The sequence below is a fragment of the Bombus pyrosoma genome, linkage group LG14 (assembly GCF_014825855.1).
Source record: "Bombus pyrosoma isolate SC7728 linkage group LG14, ASM1482585v1, whole genome shotgun sequence".
NCBI lineage: Eukaryota > Metazoa > Arthropoda > Insecta > Hymenoptera > Apidae > Bombus > Bombus pyrosoma.
Window position 1 is genome coordinate 11,067,158 of NC_057783.1, and position 24,179 is coordinate 11,091,336.

Below are 24,179 nucleotides of genomic sequence, written 5' to 3' on the forward strand. Positions count from 1 at the left end.
TCAAGAAGTAAGCCATTAATACCTTTGATTCGGGTTACGACCTTCTCAATATATATATGTTTTTTGTGCCGGGGTCCATCACCCCATTTGTTGTTGGACTTATTTGTAACGTTCTTTTTCAGTATCGGAGTAACAGTATTTATCCAACCACTTCGTTCTTGGAGTACCGCAATATTTACCCTACCACTTCGTTCTTGGGGTAACACGATATTTACCCTACCACTTCGTTCTTCTCTTTTCTCGTTTCATTCGTGTTATTTTGCGTTTCTCAAGTTCACACAATATATCTATAGAAGTGGGAGATCGTAGGTGCAACGACAGACAAGACGGTAAATCATACGTACAGGTGTAAGGTGTTGATATATTAATAAAATTTGTATTTTGTCAATGAGATTAGTTTGAAATTTATATTAAAAAAGAGATTTCAAAGCGTTTAACGCAATGCTCCATCTTCATATTTCTGTTAATGGCGCGCAAGCCGTTAACAGATTCAAAACTGCATACCTTCTTTTCGATATAATCGTTGATTCCTGCTTCGAAAACTTCATCCTCGCTGTATTCTACGCGTACTGTACTTTGCCTTTCTTTCAGTTTCATAGAAATATTCCGATTTAAAAGCGATTAAAACACGGAGGACCAGGAGCAATAAACGAACACTATTCAAACGCGGTAACTCCATTAGAACTCGGAAGATGGTGCTACCGTGGCTTCTTGAAACTTGGTTGCATAGTTACACGACGAGAAGTTGCAGGTATATCGCCGTTGCAACTGAATGTCGCTGGCGTCGCCGATTAGCAACGCAATGATTGGCTAGTAATTCGAATAGGGGGGCATCTAGGGAAATAAGTGGAAACGCACGAGTGTTGTGAGAGGGTAGTGTGGACGCACGAGAAGCAAGAGGGGTGCAACGAACCCTCTAGGCTCGGTTCGAGTCTACGGAGCTCGGAGTTGTGTTCGAATCATGGCGACACCCGACCCCGTAGACCCAGCCACCCTAGAGATAAAGACCCGTAGCATAGAACAGACACTACACCCACTAGTAAAGCAGGTAAGACAATTTATCGGAAACCGAAGAAAAAGAATGTTTGTTTGCTCTAATCACTTGGTTTTTATTTGAGCCGCTTACATTCCTGGCTTTTAACCGCGCTAGGTTAAGGTCTTACCCCGGCTTACCTCGATGCGTTACGTTCTGTTGCACCGTTGCACGGTATTCGGTATCACCTATAGAATAATCATGCTTGTGTGCGTGTTTATCTATACGTCACTCTGCGTATACGTGTATCATCATACACGTGTAAGAGCGTGTACAAACGCGAACGATGCATGTATTCATAGGCAAGTGAGAGAAACGTGTGCACGACAGGGAAAGAGTAGAACTCGTAAGACGTGAGAGAAGGACAAACAAGCGTGCCGGTTGCTCTTAAGAGCGGGATAGATATACACAAAGAGTGTGTATGCGGGGGATTAAGTGTTACTTACGACAGAGAACGTGCAGCATTAACCATTCCTACGATATCGATTTGATCTTAACGGAAGTGCCCTTTTTAGGCCTCCATGGTTTTACTTTCAACAGAAACATCACTGTATTTGACAGTTCTCACGCCGGGCATGTGCTTTCTATCATCCAGCAACCGGGCTGCCATGCGCTCCAACTAACAGATATTTTGGTACTACATACATATACATACTTCTTTCTCTTCTGTCCCCTTCTGTTATCCACCTTTTTTATTCTCACTCTTCTAATCATGGCTACATACATGTCTATATATAGTCTATATATAGGCTATATATCTATGTATGTATGTGTGTGTGTGTGTGCATTTATCGGAAGTCACATGACTTGTGTTTCGTGTCGCGGCGTCAATTTTGAGTTTTCACAAAATTATGACGAATTTTTCGTTGTGTGTAATTGCGGTATACACCCTATAATTTGTATGCATGGTCGTCGGTACACGCTAGGAAGCACACATGCAAAAGCATGCTATAAAAGTCGAAGCACGTTGGACGAATTTGTGAAAAGTTTTAATCGAATGAATTCGATCGGGTTAATGCACAAAACATCGACCATATTATATCACCATGGTAAATACACAATTAGATTAAATTATAGCTTCATTAAAACCTAAAAATTTGCAAATCTAATCAATCCAAATGCAAAAACATATTCCGTCAACAACCTTTTTCCTTTTCCATTTTACAAAATAGAAAACGAGAAAAAAGATAAAAGAAGTGCTTAGTACAGTGAAAAATAAAACCAAATATGTTTAACTACAGAGGCCGTTTCGTGACAAACTTTAGTCCCGTGATTAATGAAACAAACGCCTTTAGCCTCTGTCGCTGATTTCAGAAATGAAAAAGGGTCACAAAGATTTTCAGTCGTTTATAATAGTCTCTGTTCATAGCTGTGGAATTGTTTCTCTATAAATATCGTGTCTATTCCCTGCAGCAAGTCGGATTGGATAATTTTCTTTAAATTTTCTTATACACTATCAAAATATAACTGTAAACTTAATCAAATCGGTAAATTCTTTTAATGACGTCAGGTAATTAACAGATTTGGAACTTATATTAATTTAAAAGAAAGACGCCGAACCAAAGGATTGAAAAATATTTTTACAATTCAATCATATTTTGTAAAACAAATATCAAAGGATTACTGCTCCTTTAATCAAGTGAAATACAGTTCGTTTTCCTCTTTGAGCATATTTCAAAGGGTACGTGGCTTTAAAAGGAATCTGAATTAACGATAATCTTGTATCGCTGTCATCTGAAATCTTCACCTCTTTATAAAACAAAATAATCAAAGGCAGAAGAACAAATAAACAGATTTGAGTGAATTTTTTGTATCGAAAATCCATTTAATTTAATAATCAACGGTTCAGTTTTTTTGCATTACTTATAGCAGCTTCAGATGGTTGCCTTGGTAGTTCTATACCACGAAAGCTGAATGATTATATTGAGTAGATTCACAAATATCGATGATCGTGAATATATTTAATTATATAGTATTACTATAAAATTTTGTTTAAGAAGGTATTGATTAATTTTAGAAAAATCTATCAGCATCGTTGAAAGATTTTTCGATTTAAAAAATTTCTGTAGAGAACTTAGACGATTAGGAGCAAAATGCAAAAATGGCGTGTTTAAAAAAAACTGATATGTGACAAAATGTTTTATAGATAGTCAGGTAATAGGAGTGATCGATCGGTTCAATTAACCAACCGCCGTTTGCGGGCGTGTCGCGGTGAAAATTATTTCAAGTCAAAAGGGAGCGAAATATCACTCGGTCATGAACGACCTTTGTGTCACGTTAAGCGATATTTCCTAATGTTAGTGCACACGTATGGTCACAAAGAAACGGGAAATTGGCGTGTATTGGTTAAACCTCTTAGATAGAGAAAGCACGCGAGTGTCTGGTGCATGACACAGAAGGCGATCGTTACGGGCTGCAGCCACTTGTTAGAGCTCCGTCTAGCCACCTCCTGCCTCTTTCTCCTATCTTTCCTCTACTTTTCCCTTTCTATCCCCTTCTATCCTCTGACAGAGACCTTCGACCTATACTTTTCGTACAGCCTATTCTTCCCATCCGGTGTTAGAGTGGTGGTCGAATTGCAGTCAATATTTCATTGACCATCGCCTACTTTATTCGTCGGTAATCACGATTATTTCCTTTAATGCCCATTCCTTTCTTTCATTTCACTTTCCCCTGCTTATTTCCACGGATCTTCGATCGATCGATCATTATTATAAAATAGATTTCGTTGTTTAATCCTTTCAAGACGATAGGTTGTTGTAATTAATTTTTTAAAAAACCATCGAATTGTTATGATTTTTCTATTGTTATTCAAATCTAAGAATAAAATTCATTAAAAGAACTGACAAGTTACAAAGTATGAGAATTCATGGATTTTTGTTATTATTTAAAAAACAACTATGAAGTAAATTTAAATGTTAAAAGGCAATTATGGGTGTGGTATTTTTCACGTCATCGCTATTAAGGAAGATAAATTAAAGAAAAATTCCTGGAGCACTTCAATTAATCGTGGTTCCACTGTTGAACTCAGATTTTAATATCATCGATGTGTTAACATTGAGACTGCAGACTGTCCATCATTCGTGTCAATTCTAAATGCAAATTAGGCACTAACTATATAGTAGTCTGCCGACTGATATCAACATCGTAAAATTTTAGTTCCATACGAAATTTTAAAAGAAATCTTCGACCTATTTTCTTTTTTTATTGTATGTATTACTTGACTATGGTTGTATGCTTATTACTGTTATTGTACGTTTTTTACCTACAAAATTAAACTATTTTACGATTTCGATAGATCTTTTTTTGTAAATAAGGACAGCTTACTTTTAAGTGGCAGATTTATGAAGTCATTGCGATATGTTTTACTCGACTGATTAGGAAGATAGGATTGAACTTTAAATTATTCAGGTTTATGTTACCTTTCGACATTTTCCCAGAATACTTTGCATACTTTTAACATATTTGAAGTTATTCCACGATATTTATCTTTTCAAATGCTCTTTTCGCGGAATATATTTCAAATCCGTTGTAAATGTAAAATTTTATTGTCTGTTATCCTTACTCCTTTTATCCTTGCTTTATTTCAAATTGTTATAAATGATTATATTTACTTTGATGTCTATCACTGTAGTGTAACATTTGCTTATGATTCATGAACTTCTTACAAAATAATAATTTTGTATCTTCTCTCTCTTCTTTTACTTTTATAAAAGTACGTTATAATACTAGGGATATATCGTAGTCTCTATTTGTCAGGTAGGGAAAAAAAGAATTTTTAGTGGAGAAGTCGGCGACACATTCGTAAGTCACCAATATCTGGTGAGAATTTCTCGAGTGACACGCTCGAACACTTCAATTAACCTCGATCTTCGACCTAACCCCACAGTGACCCATTACTGACACGTTACGATCAGTAACTACGACCACAGACTTCCGCAGTGTCTGTCCATGGTTATATATATATACGAGAAACTGTGACAGATAAATGGTGCCGTGAAGAGTTAAAACATCTCAAAAGATATTTTGCCAGTATTTCAACAAACTTATTCAACTTGGTCGTAAATCTTCTTAAAATGTTCTTTTGCTACGGACATATCTCCTTCAAGTTTTCATACATAAACAGGGTTGCTTATGCTTTATATCTTCATCTTTATAATTATTTTATGAAACACGATTTTTTTCCTATTTTTATTCATATAAGAAGATGAATTTAAAATATATCCCGGAAATTTTCAATTGTAAACTCCATTGTCTGTTGTGCTCAAAAAAATTTGGAATAGGAATTTCATAAAAATCGTTTGCAAAAGACGCAATATAAATACGCGCAAGCTTAAAAGTACGATTTACATTTCAGCTTAAAACAGATTCTTAATTTACGTTAATTTCTCGTTAAAGGAGTTTTAAAGTGGTACGTATTAAAGTTAATACTTTGGCCTGCTGTCTCTTTCAACGAACCGATTCTGGATTAGGTTCGAATAACGAGAAGCAATTTTCTCGTGCACATACCAAATCCTACTGATCCTAAGCGGTGACTTTGTCGGTAAATTTTCCACTGAAAAATTACTTTTCGTACTTTCGATCGTTCAGATGTTAGCAATTGAAGACACGGAAAGACAGAACTTTTCCCGACAAGTGTGCGCAGTGAACTGTAATTTACGACCTCAAAAAGCAGTCATTGGCATTAAGATCCTCGGTGAAGTCACTATAAACCTCAAACGTTTTACAAATTTTAATAATGATGTATAATACAACGGTAATTAAAGGATTTTATTGAAACGATCCCAATTTTGCAAATTTTGTCTATTTCCCAGCATCAAGTGTTCTAATTTTACTTTAAAAAATAATTTATATATAAATAATACTTTTTATATATATATATATATACTCATAAGAAAATATAATAAATGTAGAAAACGTAGCTATATTGTAAGTATACGAATTCCAAATCAATTAAGATTATAGACAATTAAAGTATATCTTTATTATATATTACATTGTTAATAGATTTAACCAATAAATTTTAAGCTTCTAGTCAACAAGAGAACTCTTCAGTTTAAGTGTAGTTTCGTCGCGTATTGTGGACAATCAATATTTCCTTCAAGGATGTACTTATTTACTTGTTTCGATTTTTAATTTCATCATTAAATAAAAAACCTGCAGATTTGTCGTTAGAGATTACAATTTTTTACTCTAATTTCTTTCATTTTGCTTGTATTGCGCTTACAGCATTTTCATCAAACATCATCATTGATCTTTTTGCATGAAGTTTGAATTTTCCTTAAAGCATTTTACAGTATTTACCTTTCGCATTTTCTCATATATTTATGAAAACTTCAGAGGTGAAATTGAAATACATAAGAAACTTTCAGCGAGTCCAACTTGAGGCTATGTGCTCAAGAAGTTTAATCATTCATTAAAATTCTTCCCACTACTTTCATTACCGCCTCGTGTTTTTTCACGTTCCTGTTGCCCTTGGAGTTTTAACGATTTGCACAGGGTTCCCGTAATATTCAATATGGTATTCCCATTGAAGAATCGCATTAATTTCTAATTAAACCAATAATGTCCTTTATTTGTACAATATGTCCATAAAGAACGGAATTTATTGTACGAGATAATTAGTTGATATCAGTGTAGTCTTCTTGTATTTATACTTTGGGTCTAATACAATTCTTTAAAGTTTTACGTAAACATCCATCAACAAATAATTTAGAAGTAATATATCTGCTTATGCAACGAACATATTTTTCGTCTGCTTGCAAAGCAAACATGCCAGAAGCCATCGAACAAACTAATATTGGCCGTCGGTCTATATTATCTATCCAGTGATAGTGAAAGTTTGATTAACGTTTTGCTAGAGCTAAAAAGGATTCATATCCACCGTATACATTGGACTTCAAATTATTCCATACCCAATTAACATGATAAAATCCTAGTATTATGCCAGAGTTAATTGTCTATATCATGTAATTTAAATCGAAAAGAAAAGATATGCTGATATTTCTGCAACAGTTTCAAAGGAAACCCAGTTGTAGCTGTTTACGTGGCACATTCCGTACTCATTTGTCTCTTTATATGGCGAAAGTTTGTACAAAGCAACAACCTGAATTTTCTCAGATAGTCTCCAACACTTTCAGTTCTTTTCCCTATATATATAAATTAAATTCAGTTTATCAGATTACCATATATGTATGTCCCTTGTAAAATTGCATTCCAACGAAAACTCATTCGAGCTTTCCAAAACCTACAACGCACCTATCGATTTAACGAAGTTTAAGGAAAACTTGTTTCCCATAAATTAGATACTCGGTTCATTTCTTGTAAGCCGTTTCGATCGCCATTTCATAATCAAAATCAGGATGAAGTTAAAAAAAGGTATCTATTCTTTATCTTACATGATTTTGTTTCGCTTAAAAACATGATCAAATGGGAATAAATCCCATAATTGGAAACATTGAGATCTTTCTTAACCGCCTAGCCACAATAAAAGGCTTTAGACAGACTATAGCATCGCAGCAATTATATTAAAAGCAGTGTAATGCGGTTTTTCGAGCGTGATAGTCCATTAAAAGGGAATGCCACAAATTTCAATCTTCAACGCGTACCACCTCAAAACGTCCATCGTCGTTTCTATCGTCGGTCGTGTTAGATCCAGCACAATAAATTGCACGTATCGGTGACCATTGTACTGGAATGAAAAGTTACCAGCCTTTTCTACTTATTACTACTTATCTTAAATGAATGGCGTATAAGGATTTTATGTCGCACAACGCTTTTGCATGATCTCCAGTCATAACAATGATAGAGGAACAAATAAACATAAATGAGAGAACATTTCATTATCGCTATTAATCTAAACAAGCAGAGGAAAGATTCTATTACTAAATTTATAAAGCAGATTACAAATACATAATCAAAATTATACTTATTAAATTCTTTCGTAATGGATATAAAATAACGGAAATATTGGGTTTGAAAAATTTGTAGCACAATTTACATAAAAAATAAGAAGTCACATTTCGGACAGTCTGCTCCAATCTTCTCTTTCACTTTCCGATAGAAAGAAAAGAATAATAAAAAAAAGAAAGGAGAAATCTACGCAAGTGACATGGTTTTGTCGAGAAAGTTCACTGATTTACTGATCGTAATAACATCTGTGGGAAGATCATTCAATGAAAAATCCGAAGCGTATTCACGACGTTTCACATTGTCTGGATTTCTGAAGGAGACTGAATCGAGATTGCATAAGTGCGAAGCGTTTGCAGCAAAGTTCGTAGGCTGAGAAAATATGGGCCAATCGTAACTTAAGAAGTAAAATCTGTGGAATCTTTGCGTCGTTATCTTTTAACCGATTACGAATTTGACAAATTCAAAATTGACCAATTCAATTATATATATATATATATATATATATATATATATATAATTATATATATTATTATAATTATATATATAATAATATATATTTAATATATATATATATATAATATAATTAATATATATATATAATATATAATATATAATTTAATAATATATATATAATATATATATATAATTATATGTATAATAATAATAAAATATAAAATAAAAAAATAATAAAATAAAATATAAAAAATATATAATAATATATATATATATATATAATTATATATTTTTTATTTTTATATCTCGTATTCGATAATTAATGAAAAGAAAAAGTAATTGAGTTAAGTGTAAAAGCGAAATAGAATCGATAGATACGAATCGAGAGCAGAGAAGTACAAGCATCAGTGGTTGAATGTAAACTGTTTCATTTTGTGAACCTAATAGTTACAAAGTGATACGAGAGTGAGTACCTGACATTGCATCTAATATTAAAACGGAATGTCCAGAAGACACGTTTTGATGTTAAAGCATCGATACCTTTCGATCAGCTAAATTACAGCATAAATATTTTTCATACAATTTTTACTTCGTTTCTATCGAAACGTTATTTTAATATTAATGTTAAACCAATCTGACCTTTTAGTTGTATTTCAAAGCATTCGAGTATAATATGAATCTCTATAATCTATATGAGTATCTAGAAGAATGTACTATTAAAAACTTGAATTGTGACTAGACTATTCTTGATAATTATTTTTTTATTCGCCGATATTCGAATTGTTATGATCTTTAGCATGGAATTCAAACAATAAATGATTCTTCCGTATTTACAAATTCAAATTTGAGAAATTTTTGAAGGATAACAATTTACCACTGAATTTTTGATAAAAACAGATCACAATCAAGCGAATTATACACCTACATATACCGCAACATTCCCCAATTTGAAGATACAACAATGAAAAAGTTGGCTCCTGCTGGCAATGAAAACGCGAAATACCGAAGAAACGTATAAATTACGAGAGATAAACTAGAACAGACAATAAGGAAAGCATCTGAATAGGGTAAAGAGATCGAAACCGTTGTATAGTTTCCTGGCGAACTGAGAAATATCAAAGTTGTTTGTTTTTCGTTATTTTAATTTCCAGACTGCAGAGATTTCATAATACTCTGCATCAACCGCGCATAAATCAATGAGACGCGATAAAACGGTTGAATTTTGCATTTTACATCATATTTAATATCAAAACCTGCATTTTCCAGTATTTGCTATAATATTCATCTTTCTTACAATCATTCGCATATAATATACGGTAGCAATATTTTATAAATTACATAGGTATATTACATGGGTACTTTACAATATTGTTAACCTCATTTTTCATAAAAAATTAAATTTTAAATGGCGAAGCTCAAATTTATAACGATTCGCGCTTAATTTTTTTACTGATTTAATAGCGCGGATAATCTTTACAATCTACAAAATGGAAATCTAGAAATTTTTATGCGAAGTTTGCACAATTTTTATTTTATAGCAATGAGCACAGATTCCTTGGAACAGTGCAAAAGGCATATCGCTCGTACTTATATCTTTTGCTTTAATTAAATGTCATTTATCTAACGGTAACTGCCTGTTGAAACGACATCAAATTGTGGTACGTGTAAAATTAATTTCGCATTGGAAACTTCATAAATGTTGTAGTATGTGAAGTTATGAAACACGGTTGTACGAATTTCTGGATCAGGAAGTTATAATTATTTTAAAATAGTCTTTAGCTCCCTTCTTCACTAAGCAAACTTTTACATACTCATTTTCACGTCCAACGATAATTCGGCACCATTTCCTGACTAAAATTTCAGTGCAAGAGAAAAAATAAAATTTTGTCGACATTTCATTTTTCGTAATTACACGCCCGGTATAACTTTACGAGCAATAATGTCTTTTTCAAACTATTTAATCGTAAAAGATTTACTAAAGAATTATCGTCGATTATGAATATTTTTATATATATATTATATATTATATATATCGTCGGTTTGGAATATTTTTCAAGATTTATTTATTGCTTTATTTATTTTTGCGAGAGTCAATAGCGTAATCAGAATTTCAAGAACGTAATCCTTTCCTTGGACGTCTTATTTAGGACGACGTTTCTCAAGAACGAAACGGCCTGATTTCTCTTCTACGTGATAGTGGTGCAATGAATAAGCTATGGAACAAAAGTAAACGAGGAAACAAAGGGATATTGATAAAATGAAGAGAAGGCAACGGAGAGAGAAAAATGTGATTTATCTTACACAATAATAGCAGGTTTGTGTTCGTTGATGACAAACATATCAAACAAGAAAAATGTCAAATTTGATCGTCTCGTTTCGCAAAGTGGGTCGCCTAGAAAAAGAAAACTCGAAACTTTCTTATGTTTCGTTCATACTTCATACTCTTTGCTCACTTGTCGGGGCATCATTAGTGCCGGTATAAACTTTGAACGATTCTAGATATACGAGATTCATCCGATGAAATTCGCATTCCATTTTTTATCGCGAATAAATTTTCCCAAGACGAGTTGAATTTTGCATTTTCACTCTTCAATACTTCGAAGCCTTGACCGTTAGCATTTCTTCTCTTTAGATGCAATTTATTCTTGACTTTGAAAAAAAATGTTCAGCTGTTTGCTTCTTCGGTATTATTTCTAGCGGAATATTTTAATAGCATTTTACCATGTTAACAGAAAACAGCACGAGTAAGTGCAAATTGCAAAAATATATTCATGTTTCGGTACATGAAGCAAGTACTAAATGTAAGAATCCTTTTACTACGGCGATTAATATTTTTATAATGAAACTTTCTCGCGGTAGCTTCCCTTCGTACTTTATTGCCCTCCATTTCCACAGGGAAGACTACTTTATTAGGTATCGCGTCACTTGTCGCGTATGAAGTATTTGACGTATCTCGAACGTGTGTTCCCACGTAATAATAATACCGTAAATATTATTCCATGATAACGCGGCAAAGATATACTGGGATAATATCATTTCACATTATGGCGAATTTCGGAAGGGATATACGACGTTATTTCTGGAGAATGTCGAAATCCTCGTCGCGAAAATAAAATCAAAGCTCATGCTCTGTGGCGCAACGCGCCGTGCCGCAACGCGACGCGACGACGGCCAGAAATACCGTACAGGGGAAAATAGCGTCGCTTTTGTTTTTACGCTAGAAAGTAGAGCGAACAAGAAATCAGCGCGGCTGCACGAGATCATGATTTTTCACTCAACGTGAATGTACGATATATGTGTTCTAGGCACTTCTTCTCAATCTTCGACAGGCGAATTGAGTTCGTAGGTATAATGGGTTCTTCCATGGTAAGTGTTTAGTGGACATTGTTCCACCGATACATAATCGCTACCTACATGTGGTGTAACACTATTAGAATTATCTAGATGATTAGAGGTATTATCCAATGATGTTGTTTACGTGTACGTATTAGAGAAAGAGAAAGAAAGAAAGGAATAGACAGAAAACCGAACTCAACTGAATATTTCTTTCCAAGCTTTCGCAAAAATTTGTTGCAATACTGTTCTAGATCGATGTAATTAGAGACGAAAAAGAATAACAAAGCATAAATGGTTGGAAATGGTTTGTTACATTGGCATAGAGATCCGTAGAAAGCGTTAATTGTCGATTGTTGTGTATGATTAGAAAAAAGAGGGAGAAAATTGTAACAGTTGTATCGCCATATTTGTGTTTTTCTAATATATTATCGAATATTTTTGTTTTCGCTACTTTTGTTCGAGTAGTCTATTTGACGAACAAAGCATGATTTCAATATAAAGCTCGGTTTGCTATACTGTTACGTTATATTACGTTAGAGTTGGAGGGTTTCGAGTTTTTACTCGCTAGATCCGTCGGAAGGACAATCGCTTCTTTCGCCGGAAAGATTTATCCATGCTCCTCGGTGAAGTAGTACAACTTTTAAATATTAATTTCCTCTTTTGTCCTCTCAAATTTTATGTCTTTGAAATTTACTTCGATGCAAGTCGTATCGTAATTGTAAAGTGGCCGAAGATTCTCAGAGCTCAGCGGCCAATTTTGAAATAGAATTCATATCATTAACTTTTAATAGTCGTTGTTTGTGTAATGAAATTTTTTTCTAACATACCTGGCAGTAATGTTTAACAGTAATATAAAATCAAATTATAAGAATTCTCTTATTTGAATTCTCTTGAAAAAAGTTTTCAACTTTTAATTTCTTTTAAGAATATGTTTTCAAAGATATACTCGTAAAAATCCTTAAATTCGATTTTCTTAGTGTAATTTCGTAACTTGATCAAATGGAACTCTTATGTACGTTTTATACTACGTGAAATTGCAATTTTTGACAGAGTTATAACAAATAGCTGAATATCTATTAAATATTCTTCCGACCTAACATCCTGTCGATTCTTATTACTATAATTACTTTTGCGCTCTTTTCTACAACCGTTTTAACTATTTCTTTACTTTCGTTTCTTTGCTACTGTCGTTTCCTTTCCTTTCATTTCCTTTCCACTTTTTTCTCTCCTTTCCTTTCCATTTCTTTTCTCTCCTTTCCTTTCCTTTTCACTTCTTTTCTCTCCTTTCCTTTCCTTTCCACTTCTTTTCTCTCCTTTCCTTTCCTTTCCTTTCCTTTCCTTTCATCTAGAACATAAGATCTATGTAATAAAAAAGTAAAATTCCGTTAAGAGCCTGTCCCGTTTCCAAACGATGTTCCCTCAAATTATCATACAATTCAATGCGTCCATTGTCTTGCTCGAGGGAAATTTTATTGTAAAAATTGCTTCTTGTAAAAGACGAAAGCTTTTCCTTTTTGTTCTTCGTACAAATTAGCTAATGCAATACAGTGGGCAAAAGAGCACCGATCGCAAACAGCAAATGCTTTGAAAAGGATTAAATCGAAGGGTTTTCCTGTGTATAAGTATCTCATTAACTGGCGATCCAAAGTCGTGCTCCATTAATTATTTTCCTAGTGACACATAAAACATCGACTGTGTGTGACGTCTGAAGTATGTTATAACTATAAGAGGTCCATAAAAAGGAGCCGCCGTGGCACCGTATAGTATACATATTACATATATGCAGTAGAAACTCGGAAAATGAAAGCGCGAATGCAAAGCTCATAGCTGTTTGTTACTCTGGAAAGTTAACTGAATATTACTCGTAATATTAAGTTGGAGCATATGAAATGTTTTTCTCAAATACAACTTCAATTTATTCGCTTTAAGGTTGATCAACTCACCACACGTATTTATTATGCATTATTAGAATTGTTAATAAAAGTTCTGAAGATGGCTAACATGACAGTTTACACGTACCTATATAAAACGGTATTAAGTTTATTCCGCACAATATGTACCTTCTTCTTAATTAAGTAGAAGTGATAGGTAAGCCAGCTGCGTGGAATTTCTCGTTTTCTCTCACGTGTCGCGCGAAGTGTGTAGGAAAGTATCACACATTGATTTCCGTGGAAAGACGTTTTCGATGACTTGCTTTAAGGTATTTGCTTCCCCTAATCTTTCATATGGCACGGTACGTACGTATTTAGTCGATGCAGATACATTGGCACTCTATCATTACACTATCAAACAAAAACCGACTTCCTACTCCCTACGAGACCTGCAAAGTTCACATCTTCTGATTCATTACTACTCTGAAACATATTTTCTATTTATGTATTTTTTACTGTATAGCTACTGTATAGCTACTGGATTTAAAATATTAATCCTCAATAGATGCAAAAAAATTGAATTTCTTGTTATCGTAAAAGAGTAAAGACATTATCGTTTGCGATGAATTACAACAAAAGCGTCAGTTTTACGATACAGTGTTCTCTGAAAACTCTTTTCTTATTTCTCGCGTGCTTCCACAAGTGGAAGAAACCTTCGAGCCGTAAGGCTACCGCAAATATGTGCAACAGTCACGTTTCCTGCTTAGTGTTCTCCTTCTGCAAATCGTACCGCTTTTGTCTCATTTTGGTGTTTAGCTTCGCTTTCTTTTCTGAAATTTCTTCGTTCCCTTTTGCGATTTCTCTTTACCGGTCCAATTGTACAGGATCCATTTTTTCTCTTATCGAAATAACAAACAAGATCCTATAACGAGAACAATACAAAAGTATTCTAACGAAATATATTGGGAATTATAAAAGAGAGAAAGAGAAGATTTGTAAGTGTGAATGTATGATGGAATCTATTTGTATGTGATGTTGTTTTACGGAAGATATTTGACACGTATTTTTTCATTACCTTTTTACATCGAAGAGAAAGAGAATAATAAAAATACGTCATTTCTTAGTTGGAACATTCTTTAAAAGCCGAATAATTTTAGATATATTTTAAAAATCAATTTTTCAAACTAGACAGAAAAAATGTGTTAAATTTTCAAACACTGCGTCTCGTATGAATCTTGTAACTGCATATGTCCGATCACGCATAATCTCTTTCTACTGAATTGTACAGATTGATTTCGTGTACCAATTTCAAAATGTAAATGAAATTTTGTTTATACTTCTGAATATGTTATCGTCAAAGAAAATGCTTGGAAAACGTATTATTGTGTATTACGACTTTATAAATTTCTTTTCTCTTTTATTCGTATTTAACTTCAACATGAAATGAGAAAAATAAAAGAAGAAACCGAACGGATTTGGTAATTTATATGGTGACGGTATACACGATTAGTTCGTATAATTTAAAGAGACTAGACTTGAATTTTTAATTCTTTTGCATGTGATTTCTTTTCCCTCCATTCGCAAAATATATTTTTAACTCTACGTCATACTCCCTTCGTATTTCGTTGCGGCGAAATCTCCTTCACAACGCTTGGCTTCTACGATTTCATTTTATCCTTGCAATGAGATATATAAGATCGCTGTTCCATGAGTATAATAATATAGCACTTCCTGGTCTTATAGTAATTCCCGTTCTCTAGTAATATTATCTAACGCTGCTTCATAAAGACGCTTCTTGTATAGAAATTATTAGATAACTTCGCTACTTTCGCTGCTATTTAAAATCCTATTTATTTGTACGGGTAACGATGAGAAAACTCACTTTTATGGTCCGATACTTTCTTACATGGTAGGTACATTTAAATTTAAGAAACTTCTGAGCGAAGCTAAATGTAAATTAACCAATTTTGGAAAAAACGTAAAAGGTAGTAATCTCAATCTATTACAAATAGTAATGCGTGAGCGATTTGAAATTGTACATTAGCACGAAAAAAATCGACATTACTTTGCCAGAAAATGAAGTCAACATATTTCGACCGTTTTAGATAATTGTTAATAAGTATACTATATACTATATATATTAGTATATACTACATACCAGTGTGAAAGTTATTCGAGCTTCAAATTGGTCGCAGAACTTTTTAAAAGCTTTATTTAAGTCGTCATCTAGATTAATTTGTTTTCAAACTTGTTCGACTTCCTAAACGATTAAATCATCATCAAAAAAGTGCTAGTAATACGCGGACTCGATAATAATTAGTTTGTACCAACGAAAGTCGAGCCAAACAGCGTTAAACGCGCGCTTTCGTTTCTTATTGATATTTTCTTAATTTATCCGTATCGCCTATAGAAAATTTGTGATAAGAAAAAATCAGCGAGTCAAATGGTTTATCTTTGGTTTGACCCACGCCAGTGGCGCAAAATGCTCTTAATGGTTCGATAATCGAATATCTGTCACAGATTTTCATCGAACATGTGAAGAACTGCAGCTCCAGATTTACGAGCACGAGTTGGATAAATAAGAATTATGGTTTTGTATAATTTATACGACGATCCTTTGCACGATGTCGATTAATAAAGATTTGTTGCGACTTTGTTGCTCATATTTCCTTTTGGACAAATTGCTTACAGGAATGGTATTAGGAACAGAACGTGCTTAGTCACATAGAAAATAGCTTATTGTCAAAATTACTTCGCTTCACCGATATACGCAAATGTAATTTTATACAACGTACAACGCCTATCGTATCTCTTGACCAAAAGAAAGAAATATAGGTCGAATCAGCGTTGAAATTTCGGTATTCGGTCCGATCGAAGATTCGACTGTAACGAAAGGCGATATCGAGGTAAAAGATCGATATTGAGAAAAATTAACGACAACCAAGCCTGGCTATTGTCGACGAACCAACAAAAGATTCAAAACTAGCGGTGCAAATGTTCCTATCCTCGTAGCTGTCGATCCGTAACCAAGAAATTCCCGCGCTTTTACGCTCGAGTGGGCATTATGGAAAAGGAAAAAGATAATAAAAAAGTGAAAAAATTAAAAAATAAGGTAAGATTCCAGTCTATATAATCACGATAGAAACGTTGAACGTGGAAATCTGGTATAGAGAATGGTCGGTGGTGGAGGACGATGGGAAAACGAAGATGGATCCCAGCGACGCAGAAGGGAATCGGCAAACGGAAACTGGAAGAACGATGGAACTGTGAAAATTACGATTTCGCGGGCGAAAGTGCGGGCCTGCCGACGTATTGATTGTCGGTCGGTGGAGAGAGTCAGCGCGCCTGTGCTCCAACGTTTCACGCAGAGTCCACGAGAGAAAGAGAGAGAGAACAAGAGAGGAAGCGCACCAGTAACGAAGAGAGGAAGCAGCGAAGGCGCACGGAGGGCACACGGAGGGCGGAGAAACATCGACAGAGGGAGAGAGGGTATGGAAGAGGGAGAAACACCCTCGCCCCCGTGGTCCTGCTGCCACCGTGTCGGTTTCCAGTCCAGTCTTCCCCTAGGCACTCGACAGGCCGGTACCTGTTTCTCGAAGCGACACGCGCTCTGTCTGTCGTTCTCGCAGCGCACTCGTCAAACACACGACATTCATACATACATACATATATATATACATACATACATACATACATACATACATACATACATACATACATACATGCACACATACGCATATTCTTGGATAAGCAGATACAAGCCATACACTCGTGGACACGGTTCTTCTGCACGTATGAGTCTACACACACATAAAACAGTTCGCCACGACGCACGGTGTATCTGTATATATGATACATAAAGATATACTCAGACGGAGAGAAAAATATAACATACATAATATAAGGAGTGGAGACGTACGGGGGCGCACACGTAGGAGACACCAACCGCGCAGAGGCACCCACATGTCTACTCACACTGTGTACACGCGTACGCGAGAGACCGTGCCGCACACACGCAACGAGTGGTCATCGTCTTCATCTTTGTCGTTTTTGTCGTCATCGTCACCGCCGACTTCGTTTTCAACTTGTTCCTCATCGTCGTCATCGCCGTTCTCGTCGCTTCTCTACTCCTCCGTCGTCGCTTCGTCCCTCTATATCACACGGCACAGTTACAGAAGGAAACGAACAAAACCAGGCGTTACATCGTAAAAGAAACGAGGAATAACTCACACACGATCGGCTGACGAAGAATTGCGTGGCAAACAGAGATTATGGCCCGTGAAGGGAGTTAAGCCTTGTGCCGGTTTCCTTCTTGCAAAAAAGATTCGCTGCTTCGGGAAATATCAATCGAGACTCGGCAACCTACGATCTTGCGTGCGAAACCGTTGTTTAGGGATTCAATAAATAGAGGTTCGAGATTACTTGAAATGTCATCATAGCCGACGGAAGTCAAGGATATTCGACCACTGGTGTCTGACATCATTTCTAAGAAACGAAGAATTCCGTTGGTTATTGTGATCGGTGGGAAATCGATCGGGCGAAACTTGGACGACTCGCGATATCAATGACTTGGTCGTTTCATTTTGAATCATAGGAGAAAAAGAACGAGGCCTAACTATTGCCCTTCCATTACCATGTGAAAATCTGGTAACCGGTTCATGCTAACCTGGCATCGTACTAGGGCGACGACAAACTTTAAAAGTGGGGTTCATCGTACCACTCTTCGTCGGAGACAAGTCCTGAGCCTGTGGCAGTAGCCTAAAAACAGTGATCTTCCTGCAGATATACACACACACACATATATATATATATATATCTATATATCTATCTATATATATATATATATATACATAAACGTCTATTCTTGTTCTTCGGCTCAAAAGCCGAGCCCATTTTTTCCGGAAACTGGTCATATTAACGAAGCAAAGAGAAACAGTAAAAATTATCGTAATCCTAACGAAAAAGCAGAGAACACACTTGTTAACGAACGACATCACCTGCACCGAGAGAGATTAAATATTTCTATATATAGAAATTTATATATGTATATACATACATATATATATCTGTATATCTATATATATATATGTATATATGCATATATATAAATGGAAAGCATACATATCTTAACGATGTTGATGATTCATAGTATATTTTGATCATACCGAGAGTAAGATAGAAACAAAGAGTGTGAATGAGAAAAAGACAGAGAGAAAGAAATTAGCGAGAGAACGACCAGACAAATCGACAGAAATAATAATAAAAAGAGTTCGTAATATATGTAGAAAGATAAAAGTAGATATTAAATCGTAAATAATAAAACAAGGGAAAGAAAGGAGACGAAGATCGAATCGTTCGAGCCTGATCGTCATTTATAATTGCCTACATGCCTGCCGCATTCTATCGACGTGACAGAAGCATGTACGACTGTGACATGATTCCTGATCGTCAGGTATGTTTTACGATAATCTAGTACTTTGCTTTTAATCTGCCGCATCAAAATTTTCATCGTTTCGTGACACGTCGAACAAAGATCGAGTTGTATCGGCGAAGTCCAAGTGGAAATCGTGATAAATCGATAAACATGTGTTTTCAAAAAATATGTCGCAAAGATTGAAACGAAATTTGGAAGAATCGATAAAGTTTCGAATGCTTCCCGATCGTTTTTAAAAAATAAAAATAGTTACGAGCAATTTTAAGATAAAAAACTAATACGTCCGAGTACCACACGGACAAGTAATATTTCTTTTTCAAAGGATTTTATTTTATACCTGAAAGAAAACCTTATTTTCTCTCTTATGAACACAATTACTAGAAGCATATATCTTCCATTAACTGTGATCAAAAAATTTTGAATAGCATATAATCGAAAGTACTCTAAAGATTAGAGATTACATTAACGAAACAAGCAACAGCATTTTTACTGTCCTTCATGATTTCCACCGATAAAAAGAATCGCAGAAAGGTCATCTCAAATCTCTATAATTAATTCGCGATGGTTATACGATCATTATCATTGCATCTATATCAAACGGTCGCGACACAAAGCGGATCTTTGCGCGAATCCGAGTGCGATGTTTCTTTGTCAATTTAAACTAATATTTTATTTAATAGTTTGAAAATAAATAATCTTCCTATTGTTCTTTCCGCAACATAATTAAGTTAAAGTATTTTTCGTATGAATTTGAAACCAGCGATAAGTCCAGTAACGATAACGTTCATTTTAGAATGGAATGTGATGATTGATCTAAAAATATAATTCCCTTAAACGTTTACACAAGAGTGAGAAAATAAGCTAGAATGATAGGACAGCTTTGAAACCATCGGTTAGGTAAAATTTTCTCGATAAATTCTTACTGAATCCTCGATACAGTCCACGAGGAAACTGAATTATTACATCTGATCATGATTATCGTAACATACGATAAGAAATGAAACGGTTTTGCAAGCAAGAGGAATTCTTTCAATTCCATTATTATTATGTAGTTTCATAGGTTTTGTTTCTTTATCAAAAATTTGACATGAAATAAAGGATTAAGACTAGAGGATTACGAGTTCGATTACTGATATATTCTCCTTCAGCCCTGTCATTTCGGAAGCAATTCTTCTAAATTTGCTAAAATCTCAATAACTTGGAGCTCGATTAAAATTTGTTAACCAACATTCCCCTACCGCGATTTCAAAAACAATGTTCCTAATTAATATTTTCGCAAATGCTCTTGCTTTGGGTCTTCGGTTTCTATTATTCTTTTAGCCTCCTAGCCTTATTGAAGTTTGCATTTATCGTAAATTAGATACCAATTGAGAAAATAGACAACTACAAAATGGTATGTCTAATGATAGCAATAGGTAACGATACTTCGTTGAAAATCGATAATAAAAGACAACAAAATTTACGAAGCGATCTATGTAATATATTATATTATACTGATCAATCATACTGATTTTTTAAAGTTCTGTGATATTTTCAATTCCGTGAAATTTTCATTCACAAACATCCTATTAGAAATTCCGTATTTTAACGGAAATCTGTTAGACGTATCATAAAGAACATAAAGTATGCGATGCATCACTTTGTCAGTAAACGTGTATCGAATAAAAAAACCGAAAGAAAAAAGTAGAAATAAACGAGATTAAGAGATAAAGTGGGAAAAACAGATCTAGAAAGATAGAAAGATGAAACAACGGCCCTGCTTCTGCAAAATGACGACGTCTCTAAGCTATCTTTTGATTGGTGTAACACTCTAAGAATTTGAAATCGAAGTGTACGAAATAGGTGCTTGCCTAATTCTACCAATCTTGGTAACGGAATATCTTGTTTCAGAGGGAAGTTCAGTTTCCGAGCAGTTTCGTCGAAATTTCCGTCCAATTTTCGTTCTTAATCTCCATCTCCAATCTAGAACTATTAATCTTTTTTCACTTAAAATTGTGGTCAATGTTATCGCGTTTCGCATCTAAGACAACTTTGTCTTTGAGAATATTATAGTATCTACCGCGGTAAAAGATTTATTTAGTTCTAATTTCAACTTGCCACACAGCTAACATTTTGAATTTCAACAAGGGACGAGATATACGTGAAATGAACATGATTTGATAGTGATCACGAGATCACGTTAATCATCGATGCGGGTAGAAAATCCAATCAACTATGAATATTTCAACAACTTTTAACGATGCGAATTCCGTCGAAATATTTCGGAAGAATTTTTATGTGCCAATCATTCATTTTTGTATTAACAACAATTCTTTCGTATTTCTCTTCGAGCTTAAGATAATTTATACCGATAGAAAAGTACAATTTGCTTCAAAATGCTGCAAAATGGAGAATTAAAAAATTCTTGATAATTATGCTAGTTGATCTACCATTGATTGCATCGTGAATCTTCATATCGTGGGAATAATGGTGAAAATTTGATTAAATTTATCTTTAAGCACTATTCACAACACTGTTCTCATAGATTCGTCAGCCGCTATCTGGATTCGACCAACCCTCGAACCCTCTCACTTTTAGGGAGAATCCCCATAGGAGGAAACCGCCCTTTCTCCGCTATTCTGTGTCTTTTCTCCTTGAGAAAAGGCAACTAAGCTGGTGTTACAAAGTCATCGGTGAAGCGAATTTCGTACCAAGTCTACCATTAAACCCTACTTATTACTTTCACTCTGGGACATAGCAAACAGATATTTTTCATATCGAGAAAAATTATTAGGCCCCTATATCCAACATGTTGTAATGCTCGATCTTTGTTGTTGTCATTTTATTTCGAGAACAACGGAGAATGAAACTATATTCTATACAATTTCCAAGTGGTTAAACACGATATAATTTGAAATATTTATTCTTCTTTTATCTGTACAATTTATTAAAACGAACGCATTTATTACTTTTATCGAGTAAAAAATTTACGTGTTGCGTGTAAAATCAAATCAAGTTTCTCACGATACTTTATTATTTAGAACACGTAAGGCTAGTTAATATTTGAATTATTAAGTTTGAATATTCTTTTCTCGTGTATCGATACATATTTACGCGTTTCTATAGTTTTTCGTTGATAGGCACTGATCGATCTACTCGTAACAAACAAGTTTTCGTTAAATTTAAATATAGAACAGAATTATCTAGTGATATCGTAAAGAATCTTTACTTAGAAATAACGGGACACGATAAAAGGAATTCCAGCTTATTGTAACTTATTTTCATAAGTTTTAAGTTTTATGAGTTTTATTTTTATAAGTTTATTTTTATTTTATATTTTTATAAGACTGTACTATTTATTTTGTTTATTTATTTATTTTTTTATTATAACTATTCCTTTTCGGCTTAGGATGCCTTCCGGCTTGCATCGTATCTATAATACATTCACATTCTAAACTCTTATCTTATTAATTACTTAACTGAATACATTTTATCGCTATTTTACATTCGAAAAATTAACGGTAATCTAGAGAGTAGATATTACACGATAGGAAACGTAGAAGAGTATTATTTAAAAGAATGTAAATAATAGAGAGTATTACTCGTAGAGAAATATCCGTTTAACCCGTTATCGTTTCTTTATAGTCTATGAAGAGTGGCCGTTACTCTTAAGTAACAATACTTATATTGAACGTTTTATAATTGTTACATCTAGACGATATAATTACATAAATGTTTTATATTCTATATTTTCAAAGTGACAATTACTTAACGAGGTCGTTAGTTTCTAAATAGTTCATTACAAAGTTCTAATTATCCATTTTCGTTAAAGTAATTAAATTAGAAATTGACGTCAATTGACTGTTTGTATAATGTTTCAAGATATTCGCAATGTAATTTCTCCTCCGATAAGTTGAGCATAAGGTTTTTTCGATCTGAAGTTCTTCTTAAACACGTCTGAAAAGAAATCTGATTGCTTTAAAAATATTCCACCAATCCTCACGACAATTTCTGTATTCCTTTTTAAATCTAGATAAAACGATAAAAGTAGTGTTGTGTTATATATTCAAAATTAATTTGGAAGTAATCCTATTTTATTAAAGAATATAGAGATGTTTTTCTACATAACGATATAGAAAATGTCCTCGCTGATATCAGCTTTTGTTACAAAACAATTCAGATACTGTCACGAACAAAGAATCAAAGTATCTTTGATCATCGATCGACAAATTCCTAACATTTCTACGATATTAACGTATAGATTTGATAATCCAACCCTTTCGAATGAACTGTCACATGTTAATCATCACATCGTTTTACAATACGATTTCATCGAATCGTCAGAGGCATCGATTTCAGCGAGGTACAGGTCGTTATAGCGACGACGAATCGTTTTCCGTGGCATATCTATGGAATCACTTGGAATCCAATCATGGATAAACGGATTACGTTAACCCTGCACGCTGTATCTTTGTTTACATAGCAGTATCGTGAACAGGAGCATCATGCAAAATTGTCATCTTAGTGACAAGCCAGGTTTCTCTTTACAAGAACATTAACGAATACGTTAGTACACCTAGAATAAGGAGAATCTAAATTTCTAGAGAATTTTAATTAGCAGATAATCTTGTTTCCAGGGATTTTCAGAATATTAACTCGAATGTACATCATGTATGGTTAAATTATTCGTCTTTTATATTATATGTATTATGTATATATATATATGTGTGTGTGTGTGTGTGTGTGTATGTTTTATATATATATGTAAATGTTTAGCTTGCACTGTTTTTCCCCCCGGTGTGCTTATAATGTGCACAATTAATACACGCTTTCACGTACTTAATGACGAATTTTCGCATTTCGGCGAACCAGTAATTTCGCTTTATGCGCTCCAACGTCTTCTCTGCGCTCAGCTGCCCCGCGTCGTGGTGGTAGAGACGACATATCTGGAAGCGCGCGTTCTTCGACACCACACATGCCTTTCCTTTATTAGGAAATCGTCTATATATCTTGTTGTCTTTCAAGGTGTACTCCTCAAAGTAGTGTTTTGTTTTAGGGTTCCGATCATTCGTTCGTCAGGATCTTTCTGACGTATGCCAGTTGCTCGTCCTACAACTGAGCCGCCGTTATCCAATTGGCCTCCGTGATATCCACGTACGTA

At 34.3% G+C, this 24,179-nt stretch overlaps 1 protein-coding gene across 7 annotated transcripts in view; it reads left to right on the top strand.

The window, feature by feature from the left end:
- Window positions 1–853: 853 nt before the first annotated feature.
- The window catches only part of LOC122575039 (alpha-catulin), a 70,403-nt gene continuing 47,077 nt past the window's right edge, over window positions 854–24,179 (top strand). For 3 of the 7 annotated variants that reach the window (XM_043743395.1, XM_043743401.1, XM_043743399.1), the window contains exon 1: window positions 854–1,048. In XM_043743395.1, coding sequence (XP_043599330.1) covers window positions 962–1,048 — 87 coding nt within the window. In that variant the 5' untranslated portion in view covers window positions 854–961. Of the gene's footprint in view, window positions 1,049–11,703; window positions 11,765–18,845; window positions 19,058–24,074; window positions 24,173–24,179 lie in introns of those variants that run through there. The other 4 variants (XM_043743400.1, XM_043743398.1, XM_043743402.1 and 1 more) reach the window with 4 other exon arrangements.